Source organism: Lolium perenne, chromosome 3, assembly GCF_019359855.2.
Source record: "Lolium perenne isolate Kyuss_39 chromosome 3, Kyuss_2.0, whole genome shotgun sequence".
Lineage (NCBI taxonomy): Eukaryota > Viridiplantae > Streptophyta > Magnoliopsida > Poales > Poaceae > Lolium > Lolium perenne.
In genome coordinates this window covers 241607189-241618619 of record NC_067246.2, presented here as the reverse complement: position 1 = coordinate 241618619, position 11431 = coordinate 241607189, and the positions used below count along the sequence as shown (strand labels likewise).

The 11431-nt window shown below is 46.2% G+C and overlaps 1 protein-coding gene across 2 annotated transcripts; it reads left to right on the top strand.

Moving 5' to 3' along the window:
• The first annotated feature begins 8236 nt into the window (after positions 1-8236).
• Positions 8237-10430, top strand: LOC127343827 (tubulin-folding cofactor A). 2 transcript variants are annotated; one of them, XM_051370020.2, is made up of 4 exons: positions 8237-8500; positions 8609-8762; positions 9920-10006; positions 10083-10430. In XM_051370020.2, exons 2-4 carry the CDS (start codon positions 8610-8612, stop codon positions 10179-10181), a joined length of 339 nt encoding a protein of 112 aa, XP_051225980.1. In that variant the 5' UTR covers positions 8237-8500; position 8609; the 3' UTR covers positions 10182-10430. The 2 variants fall into 2 exon arrangements, with proteins under 2 accessions (XP_051225980.1, XP_051225979.1); XM_051370019.2 differs by having other exon boundaries at positions 8586-8762.
• The last annotated feature ends 1001 nt before the right edge of the window (positions 10431-11431 follow it).

Below are 11431 nucleotides of genomic sequence, written 5' to 3'. Positions count from 1 at the left end.
CCCCATAATCCACCATGGGAGAGCTTCTTCTTCGGCGCATCTTCACATATCCATGATCACCATATGGATGGCAAGACTCAAGCAAAGGATCTCTTCGAGATGGCTCATCTTGAACTTGCACTTCATTTCTTCATTCTTCATCATGTTGATGTCTTGAAGTAGCTTGAGGGCTCACTTCATCTTCATCTTCAAGACATACTTGACACTTGATATCCTTCATCAATTTCTTCTTATTGCAACCTTGAAGCCAACATATGGTTCAAGAATTGCCTATGGACAACTCCTACAAATATAACTCAATGCAAACATTAGTCCATAGGGATTGTCATTAATTACCAAAACCACACATGGGGGCTCCATGCACTTTCACCGGCACGGCCCAGGGGTGGCCCGCACCCCTGTGGTGACACCGCCTCGTTGACCCTCCGACGCCGCCTCTTCGCCTATTTAAGCCCCCTCGACCTAAAACCTCGATACGGAAAAGCCACGGTACGAGAAACCTTCCAGAGCCACCGCCATCGCGAAGCCAAGATGCGGGGACAGAGTCTCTGTTCCGGCACGCCGCCGGGACGGGGAAGTGCCCCCGGAAGGCTTCTCCATCGACACCACCGCCATCTTCATCAACGCTGCTGTCTCCCATGAGGAGGGAGTAGTTCTCCATCGAGGCTAAGGGCTGTACCGGTAGCTATGTGGTTAATCTCTCCCTATGTACTTCAATACAATAATCTCATGAGCTGCCTTACATGATTGAGATTCATATGATGATGCTTGTAATCTAGATGTCATTATGGTAGTCAAGTGGATTTTACTTATGTGATCTCCGGAGACTCCTTGTCCCACGTGTGTAAAGGTGACAGTGTGTGCACCGTGTGGGTCTCTTAGGCTATATTTCACAGAATACTTATTCACTGTTATGAATGGCATAGTGAAGTGCTTATTTATATCTCTTTATGATTGCAATGTGTTTTGTATCACAATTTATCTGTGTGCTACTCTAGTGATGTTATTAAAGTAGTTTATTCCTCCTGCACGGTGTAATGGTGACAGTGTGTGCATCGTGTTAGTACTTGGCGTAGGCTATGATTGTGATCTCTTGTAGATTATGAAGTTAACTATTGCTATGATGGTATTGATGTGATCTATGCCTCCTTTCGTAGCGTGAAGGTGACAGTGTGCATGCTATGTTAGTACTTGGTTTGGTTATGTTGATCTGTCATGCACTCTAAGGTTATTTAAATATGAACATCGAATATTGTGGAGCTTGTTAACTCCGGCATTGAGGGTTCGTGTAATCCTACACAGTTAATGGTGTTCATCATCCAACAAGAGGGTGTAGAGTCTAGCATCTATCTATTTATTCTGTTATGTGATCAATGTTGAGAGTGTCCACTAGTGAAAGTATAATCCCTAGGCCTTGTTCCTAAATACTGCTATCGCTGCTTGTTTACTGTTTTACTGCATCTGTACTTCCTGCAATATATCACCACTATCAATCACACGCTAGCCCTGGACGGCAAAGCACTTTCTGGTGCTGTTGCTACTGCTCATACTTATTCATACCACCTGTATTTCACTATCTCTTCGCCGAACTAGTGCACCTATTAGGTGTGTTGGGGACACAAGAGACTTCTTGCTTTGTGGTTGCAGGGTTGCATGAGAGGGATATCTTTGACCTCTTCCTCCCTGAGATCGATAAACCTTGGGTGATCCACTTAAGGGAAACTTGCTGCTATTCTACAAACCTCTGCTCTTGGAGGCCCAACACTGTCTACAAGAATAGAAGCACCCGTAGACATCAGCGATCACCTCGCCGGTGGTAATGCCTTACCGCCGGCGCATTGCAAACCGCCAGGGGTAACCCAAATTACCGCCGGTGCCTCAGCCAACTCGCAGGGGGTATTATTTACCGCCGGCACTTTCCAATTCGCCAGGGGTATTAAGTTACCGCTGGCAAACAGCCCTATGCGCCGGCGGTATGTATTTTAGGATTTAGAAAAAAATACTGACTTAAAATCACAAAACCTTCAGATATAGAATAAAAACAAATGCACTCTACATTTGATCCATGTGACCATGGAACAACAGTTCATTCAGTAGTGCAAACACTGCAAGCGAGAGCACATCACATCTGTTGTACGCAAGGACTAGTACATCATCAGTCACTGCACATGAACTATACTGTTGTTGTACTCTTGCTCCAATTATTCATGGAAATATATTGAAACAAGATACCGATTACTGCTCCAGATTACTCCAAATATTGATCCAAGTACTACCAATCAGAGCTGCATTAATCGCACCACAAAAATATTCAGAGAACAAAGCCGCATGCATGCACCACAAAAATATTCAGAGAGATATCAGTCTCAACTCCAATGGCGGCATGGTCCTCGCTCGCCCGCAAATTATAGCACCTCTTTGCAGCTGCAAATACACACAAAGACATCATTTTATTGTGTAAGAAACCATCATAGTTTATTACTAATGAATAGTACTCCATCACTAGGAAAAGTACGGTTACTCCATCACAGAAATATTCCTAACGCAATATCAGTTGCATACCGGTTGACAGAAAAATGCGGAGCATTGACAGAAAATAGCATATCAGTTGCAAGTTGAAAATTGCATAACAGAAAAAATTGCATAACACTTGGACCTAGTCTGTATAATTCAGTTAGTGCTAGTTTGCGGCAGGGCAGGAGACGACGGCGAAGATTATACCTACTTTGGAGTGTTTAATGAAACTTTAAGCTAATTCAAGTGGGAAATGGTTTAAGTGTGCAAACAAAATTACTGCATTTGAATCCCTACTTATCTTAGGTGTGATACAATGAAACAAACAGCTATGTGTTGTGATGCAGTAATACTTGAAGCAAATAAACTTTCCAATTTGATTTGTTGTGAAACTTTTCCAATTTGCATCACATCGGTGTATCATGTGAATTTGTGAACCAAACAAAGCGCATGCCTGTTCATATTTGGACTACCATCTAACAACGGAAACTGTATATTGTGAACCAACGTGCACAATGAAGACAGAGAGAGTGAACCTGGACATGTTATAGATCTATCATGAATCTTTGACAATTTGCATCAATTCACACGTCAGAATATATTATAGAACACCAAACTTACAGTCGATGATAATAAACTGAATCTTGGCCTGAATTTTCATGTAGTTTTCTAACTTCAGGTAATTTTTACTGCAGTAATGGACAGTAGCTCCTTAATCGTTCCAAGCAGTATGACTAGGCAAAAAGCTCTGTATTAAACATATGTATTAAACATAAGAGGAGATTCTCTCCCAAATTAGGTATAGATGAATTCTGATCCCAGTACTTTTTTTTTTTTGGAGCAACCGGCAGGAGCTCTGCCTTTCCATTAAGAAGAGGGAAATTTGGCCAGTTTATAAGGGAAACTGGCCGAAAACCGATACAAACACAACACCGTGTCCGGTTTATAAGGAAAACCAGACAAAAGAAAACCACACACGGCACAGTTTTTCTGGGAAAACCGGCGAAAACCCGCACACCTGGCCACACGATCTGGATAAACCAGGTCTGGAGCGCCGCCGAATGGCACCAGCACGACGGCAACAGCGAGCGCCGCGACTGCCCGGTCCACGTCCCTGGAAAGGAAGTCAGAGCCGAGAGAGACGGCTAGGCCTTTCAAGCTTCGAGGGGTGAGGCAGGCCGCAAAGCAAGCCAGCGGCACTCGCGCACCGACGGAACACGAGAACGTCGACCCAAGCAGTAGTCCGGCATTGCCGGAGGTGGCTCCCAAACATTCCAAAAAATGACGCCTCCAAGGAGGTCACGACGTCCAAAGACGCCGCCGTCATTCAATCCAGCGCAGCTGGATTTGGGTTTTCACCCCGGAATGATAGGCGGAGGTGTGTGAGGACTCCACGGCAACGCCTCCAAGGAGGAGAACGGCGCCCTCGAGCGTCGTCGTTGCCGGCACCGACCGAGTCGGGCAAGACTTTCGTCCGCAGACCTACAGCACCGCCACTGTCAAAGACAGCCCAAACCCCGGACGAGCACAAACCACCGCAACAGGGGCGCCACCCACGCCACGGAGGCATACCCTGCCGCCCACACAACCAAGGCATACCAACAACACGCCTTGTTCCCGGAGCCGCCGCTCCGGCCTCCACGCACGGTAGGCCAGCTCCTCATGCCAAACCTGCCGCCGTCCCCGGGACGTTGCGAAAACAACGCCCGGTCCACCAGAATGCCGCGCCGCCGCGCCGCCGTCCATGCACCATGGCTCACCTCTGCCATGGGCTTGCAGGTGCCAGCAATGGCAGCCTGCCACACGCAGTGGCCCACCACGGCCACCGGAACACCGACGAAGCTGGGAGCAGCCTCCACGCGACCGCCGCGCCGAGACACCCCGAGATCCGCCGTCCTCCGCACAACCTTTGTGCCGAGGCGAAGCCGGCCGCCCCAAACCTTCCACCACCGCGTCCCCGGGGCCGCCGCCCCGGCCTGCCGCCGCCGGCGAGCACCAGCCCCGCCCAGGCCCAGATCGGACCCTCCCAGGCCAAGATCCAGCCCCGGCCGCGCCATTGGGCAGCAGCCACGCCGAGGGGGGCCGGCGGCGAGCCCGCCCGAAACGGATCTGGGGAGCCCCAGATCGAAAACCACCCGCAGCCGGCCGCCGCCCGACCGCCGCCGAGGCAGCACCGGCGCGGAGACCGCCACCGCCCCCGGGGCCGCCGCCCCGGCATCCATGCGCCGGCGAGCTGGCCGACGACGTCCCAGTCGCATCAGCCCTCCACCTGCGCCTCCAGTCGACGGAAGAAGCCCATGCCACCTTTGGCAGCAGGGCCCGCCGCCGCGGCAAGGGCCGGCGGTAGCGGCGGCGGGGGGCGAGGCCGGTGGGGAAGGTTTGGGGTGGCGGCGGGGAGCCCCCGGTGTCGCCTGGGTGCGACACGGGGGGAGAGAGTCGTGGCTACCCCTTGGCTAGCGGGTCCTTTGATCCCAGTACTTTATCATGCTAGTTCTGTAGTATTTCTCTAGTCATATTACGATGCAACCAAGACCCGAGAGATACTACTGTAAGACATTGGTACTGTCCATTTAACCTTCGTAGGGAAGGGCACTAATGATGTCAAAGTGTCAAACATTTGACCAGGAATCGTTCTCACACAAGAAATCTGACTTCAGCCTGGCCAAGATCTTCAATGACGAGGAGATCCAGGTCAAGATGAAATTCACAAGGGGGGCAGTAATCTTACTTTCTTTCGGTTCTTCTACTGCCGAATCTGGATTGTGTTACAGGAAAAAGAAACGATAAATAATGGAAATATGGTGAAAATAAAAAAATTGGAGCAGTTTTAGGGACTTGAACTCACGACCTGTCTACCACAAAGCTAGAGTAGCTTTCTTGTGTAATATCCACGCTAAACCTATATAAAATGCTAACCTGTATTTGGGATGGATCTAGAAAGCAAAGTTCTTTGTTGTGTTGGGCTATTCGGTTTTCTTCGGTTAACCAGTGGTTTTTTCAGGTTTTAACCGAATTAACTGAAGTGTATATGGTTAGCACTTTTGCTAACTGAAACCTAACCATAAAACCTTAAAAATTGAAATTTGGTTGTGGTTAATTTTTTTGTTATGTTTTCGGGTTCGGTTCGTTTATGTGCAGTCGGACATGAGAGGAGATACGAGGTCTGAAAGAGACTAAGTGGCGCGGCCACCTTGCTATGCCACCCAGGCCTGTTCGGGCCTCTAGCATCGTCTCGACTCTCCTTTTTTACATACGTCTCTATTTCGCTAGAAAACCTACGCCATATTTTTCCAACATTTACAGAGGTGGCGGAGGAGGCGAATGTACTCTCCTACTTCGGTAGATGGCAGATCCTGCTATTCCGGAGCCTCCATATAAGGGGAAATCGAAGCCGCCATCACCACCACTACTCCTTGGCGTAAGGGGTGGTGTCGTTGCCTATTCGACGGTACCTCGGAGGAGGGATCCTCACGAGGGGAGAAGAAGTAGGGTTCATAGGGCGGAGTGCACTCGGGACGGTGGTACGCGATTTACCCAGCTTCGGATCACCTGCACGATGGCAAGGCCTACTACTGCTTGTCTGGAATTATCTGGGCGCTTTCGCGTTGTTACAATGAGTTGTGGTTGTGCCTCTAGGGCTCCCGGGATCCGGCTTATAAAGGCGCACAGATCTAGGGTTTACATGGAGAGTCCTAGCCGGATTACAGGTCGCCTAACTACGGTACAATGTCTTGCCGTGTACGTAAGGGATCCGCCTCCCCTTATACGTCGTACTGGATCCGGGTTTCATATGGGCCTCCACGGATCCAACTTCCTCCGAAGGTCGGTTGGGATCCGGCTTTCCTATCCTGGGCTGGACTTCATCCTTCAGGATCAACAGCAACTGGGCCGCCCGACGGGCCACACGCCACATCATCATCTATGGGCCACCCGGGCTTGCCGGATCTAGGCTTTGTCGATGGTACACCCATGAAGTATACCCACAACAGGTAGCCTCTCCATCAACATCAACATCATCACCAACATCAACACCTTGTCCATCTCCAAGATCCACTTAGATCCCGTCATAGTTTATGAATGATTGAACCCTAGATATTGTTTAAGTGCTATTTGCATGATTTTAATTGGTAACTCGTCTTTATTTGGTGGAGATATTATATTTTCAGATTCTGTTGTAATTCAAATGGCAATGATCCATACCATGTTTCGCCACACCATTGTGAGTAGATCCCCATGTTCTAGAGGGCATATGATGAATTGGCAATGATTTCTTTATAATATATGCAATAAGTATTTGGTCAAATTTTCATCTAATATGTTCTATGATGGTGGTATGCGAACGCCGACCGCATAATACTTCACTTATATGGACTCATATGGCTGCACTTTAATGCAATGAAGACAGTTGGAAGGGACAGAATGATAGAAACCGTATTCTAAGACTTTAAGTTGAATTGGAGGGTTTAATATCGGGGACACATGAACTAACCGCTATGGTGAAACATTTATGTCTTAATGATTTCTATGTTTGCTCATGAAGCTGAGTTTGCAAAAGCACAAGAGGCAGCTCAAAAAGACCAACCATCTATGTCCAACCATTTGTTATTTGTTTAATTATTGTTATATCATTTGATTAATATTGTTTCAAAACATTTGTTCTAATTAGTATTGTCTGTATTCTATGACAGTAAATATTTACTGTAATAATTTAGATTATTGTTGTATTTTATAAAATATTTGTTGTATCAATTGATTGATCGTGATATTTTGCAAAACGTGGTTTGGGTGGGCCAGTTGCGGTTTGGGTTGTGCTAGAGATGCTACACCGTAAATATTTCCCCACAAATAGGAATGGCAACGGCCAACGGGTCTGCACCCGCGCGGGGATTGCCTTTTCTTCCCCGTCCCCGCGTTTGTGAAATTCCCCCATCCCCATCCCCATTCCCCACCTTGGGGACCATTTTACCCTGTCCCCATCACCCACCGGGTATAGCAGATCCACGGGTTCCCCACCCCCATCACAAATAGTAGACAAATCATGAAAATATCTCAGAAATTCAAGCTCAAAAATAACTTAATACGTGCAGACTGCAGAGTCACACAACCACACACTGACACACATAAGACATAACGAGTACTTATGTTTGACTCACATAGTTCACACGATGACACCACCGAATCATGTGATTACCAGAAGGTAAGCAAGCATTAGTGACGTGCGTAAATACGTGTTAGCTGAAATTAAGCAGGACAAGCTAAATTTGTGGGATATTACCGATACGTGCGGGGCTCCGCGGGGTTCGGGTATGGGGACTGCTAGAACGCCCCCATGGAGATAAGTTAGATACCACATCCGGCCCCTAAGGGCACGTACAATGGGGTGATGTCAGCCTTCCCTTACGCTTGCCACGTCATATTTTTGCTTAGTTGAAGGAGAGAGAATGAAGGGAGAGAGGTTATCTTCCCTTAGCTAAGGGATCATCTCTTATGAAATAAGAGAAGACTATTTCCTCCATTGTGCGACTTGTCTTCCCTTAGTCACATAATTTTCTACTAAAAATAATTAATTATTATTTATAGCAAGGGATGACAATAAGAGATAATACATTGTATCGATTATATTTATCATCCTCTCTAGATGATATGGACTGCTAAGAGAAGACATGCCTTCCCTACCATTGTACATGCCCTAATAGAGGGAAACCCGTCGGGTTTCGGGTAAATGGTCCCCGTTGCCATCCCCACAAACCCTACATTTCCCTGTTACTCCCCATTCGGAATCGAATAGCAACTTCTCCCCACCCCAGTGCCTTTTCATCTGCTGATCTGCCGCACACCATTCCCCCGTCCAATCCCCCCTCGCCTGCCGTCCAATCCCTCGCCGCTCACGCGCATCGCCGACTTCCGCCGCTCCCGTTCTACCTCGCGGCAGTTCGTCCTTCCTGTGATTCCACCCCGTCCGCCATCTTGTTCGTTGGATCTCGAGGTACGAGCTTTCACTCATCCAGGGATTGCTCACTTAAACCCAAACTAGCATCCACAATTTCTGTGTGTGCCGCTGCACTACCTAGATCTAACCCTGGTTTCATCCTAGGATGGCGACTGTGAGGAACCTCAAGATCAAGACGTCGACGTGCAAGAGGATCGTCAAGGAGCTGCGCTCGTACGAGAAGGAGGTGGAGAAGGAGGCGGACAAGACTGCTGACATGAAGGAGAAGGGCGCCGACCCCTACGATCTCAAGCAGCAGGTGACTGACTGAAGATTTTTCTACCTACAGTGCTTGTTTAGTTCTCCATACAGTTACTCATCTCTCTGCCCAGTACTTGCCGGTACTACTTGTAGTACCGATTGAAGTGCTTACTGGTGGTAGTTGGACCATACCCTGTCCTTAAAATGCTTCCCTGTAGCGGTTTTCATTAGGCTGCGGGTGACAATCTACTTACTACCAGCTTGCTGGGTAATTATGTCATATGGTCACTGGTTAGTTTTCCTGGATAAAATGGACAGGTTAATCAATTACTCACTGGTTCCCAAAACAATATTTATGTTAGAGTAGAATGGCATCTCATCGAATTTTTGTTGTAGGTTCAGTTGAAAGATCTAGCCTGTGAAGCCTTGAGCCCTTGAGGATTAGTTGGCTTGGGTGACAACTTGATGTTTGTCATTGTTGCTTACATGTTTTATCATCTGTTCTGCAATGGTTGTGACATAGTGATCTGTGCATTATGTACTGCTGGGTACCCATGATTTAATTAGAAATTTTGATCACTTCAGTCTATGTAACGGGTTTACATCTGTTATAAGTTCAGTTCTGCTTCTAGGTCCAGATCAAAGTTTTCGGCATCCTAAAGGCCTAGCCACAAAGGTTTCGGCATCTATCTTGTGTCTTGTGGTTCTGTTTACATGGATTACCTTTTTTGTTGCGTTCAAACGTGCGTTTTTTCCTTCCGTTCAGTCTATGCGGATGCTTGATGTAAGAAAACCTAGTTTTTCTTCAGCCAATAAGTTTTTATTCCATTAAAAACTGAGTTACATATTTCAGATAATCACATGTGTACTTAATGAGTTAATGTAGGACTAAACCTTTCTATGAAGCATCAGGGTGGATATAGTTGTAAGCAGAATTGTGAACTAAATGAACACACGTCATATTCATTCTTCAGACCACTACAATGTTTGCTGCTAATAACATTCTTCAGAGGTTTACATATGTTTATTGGTATTACCAAGCATATTCTGATATTTTAAAGCATAGTGCAAGGTCTCAAATTTATTAACGCATGCCTACATCTAGATCTTATGGTCTGTTTTTGGACAGACGAGTGTTAATTACTTGTATCCCTGCTTCTTTTCCAAGTTGCACTTCACATTGGAACTGCATCTTGATGCGTTGTACATTTGCAGGAAAACGTGTTAGCTGAATCGAGGATGATGGTCCCAGACTGCCATAAGCGTCTTGAAGCTGCACTGACAGACTTGAAGGCAACTCTGGTACTGTGCAGATTTTCTTAGCTATATTTGAAATTATGCAACTTTGTCCTACTTGAACTGACGTTTCTCATTACAGGCTGAGTTGAAGGAGTCAAATGAACAGGGCACTGAGATCGGAGAGGCTGAGAGTACAATCACCGAAGTCGAAGCGGTATACACGCCAACGGAAGAATGAACTCAACTTCCATTTTGCTGAAATATAAGCATGTAACATACTTGCTCTTGCGGACACCTTAGTCTCATTTCATATGATGTTGATGCCAACACATGTATTATGACTCGTTAGCTTGACTAGATGAGTATCTCGTGATGCCACCGCACTGGAATATGATTAAGCCTTGTGATGTTCTGGAATGTTAAGAAGGGCATGCTGCGTTTATTCCAGTTGGGTACCGGATGATTTAGTTATTGAGATCGTTTTTTATCCCCACTTGCCTCAGTTTTTGGTAAATCTCAGTCACATATTGTGGTATAGAAAGTGTGCAGTCTTACAATTTCTTCGAATTTTAGAGCATGTGATGAGAATTGTCAGATATTGATCTAAATACTCACAAAGGTGTTTGAGATTGAATAAAAACAATCTTACGCAGTTTACAAATAGACAAACCTTGTTTTTGTGAGTATTTTTTCGCATCTTTCAGTAGAATTACTGCATGATAACAACAACGTATAGCCTTTGAATCATTTTGGCATGCTGTAACCGTGTACCGGTAGAGATCTGCAGCCCGATCTGACAGCGAAGCTGTGTCGCTGTTGTCAATGCAAAGACACCACTCCTTTAGTAGCATACACAATGGTAGACTCTGCCCCCCTATCTCCCGTTTGTTGTTTGCAGATGGCAACATCTTCTTTGCTAGGAGTGATCACATGATGTCTGGATGCTCTAGAGACTCTCTGGATTTATTGTAATGGCTCAAGATTAAACTTGAGAAGTCTTCAGTTTCTCCGGCAATCATTGATCAGCTGTAGAGTAAAAGCTACTAGGTTGGGAGTTCAGAGCGAGGTTCTTAATGACTTCTATTTGGGTATGTGTACTCATGTGAAGCGGCTCTGGTTAGAAAATTAATCTTGATGAGTCTTCAGTTTGCTTCGGCAATCATTGCGATGATTAGTTGAAGAGTAATGTGAAAAGTAGGTTGGAAGTTCAGAGCAAGGTGCTTAACGACTTCTATTTGGGTATGCCTACTCATGTGAAGAGTTCCCTGACCGCCACATTCAGGTTTCTCCATGTTCATGGATAGCTCATCTTGAACTTGCACGTAATTTTTTCTTTCTTTATCTTATTGATGTCTTGAAGATATATATAAGAGCTCACTTAATTTTCTTTTTCAAGACATGCTTGTCAGTTGATATTTTTCATCAACTTCTTCTTATTGCAACCTTGCAGCCAACATATGGTTCAAGCATTGGCTATGGAGAACTCCT

What these genes read in the sequence shown, in the direction of transcription:
- LOC127343827 (XM_051370020.2), top strand. Translation starts at nt 8,610, where the DNA reads ATGGCGACTGTGAGGAACCTCAAGATCAAGACGTCGACGTGCAAGAGG. An exon ending in CCTACGATCTCAAGCAGCAG is followed by an intron (nt 8,763 to 9,919) that starts GTGACTGACTGA and finishes GTACATTTGCAG; the next exon opens with GAAAACGTGTTAGCTGAATC. An exon ending in CAGACTTGAAGGCAACTCTG is followed by an intron (nt 10,007 to 10,082) that starts GTACTGTGCAGA and finishes TTCTCATTACAG; the next exon opens with GCTGAGTTGAAGGAGTCAAA.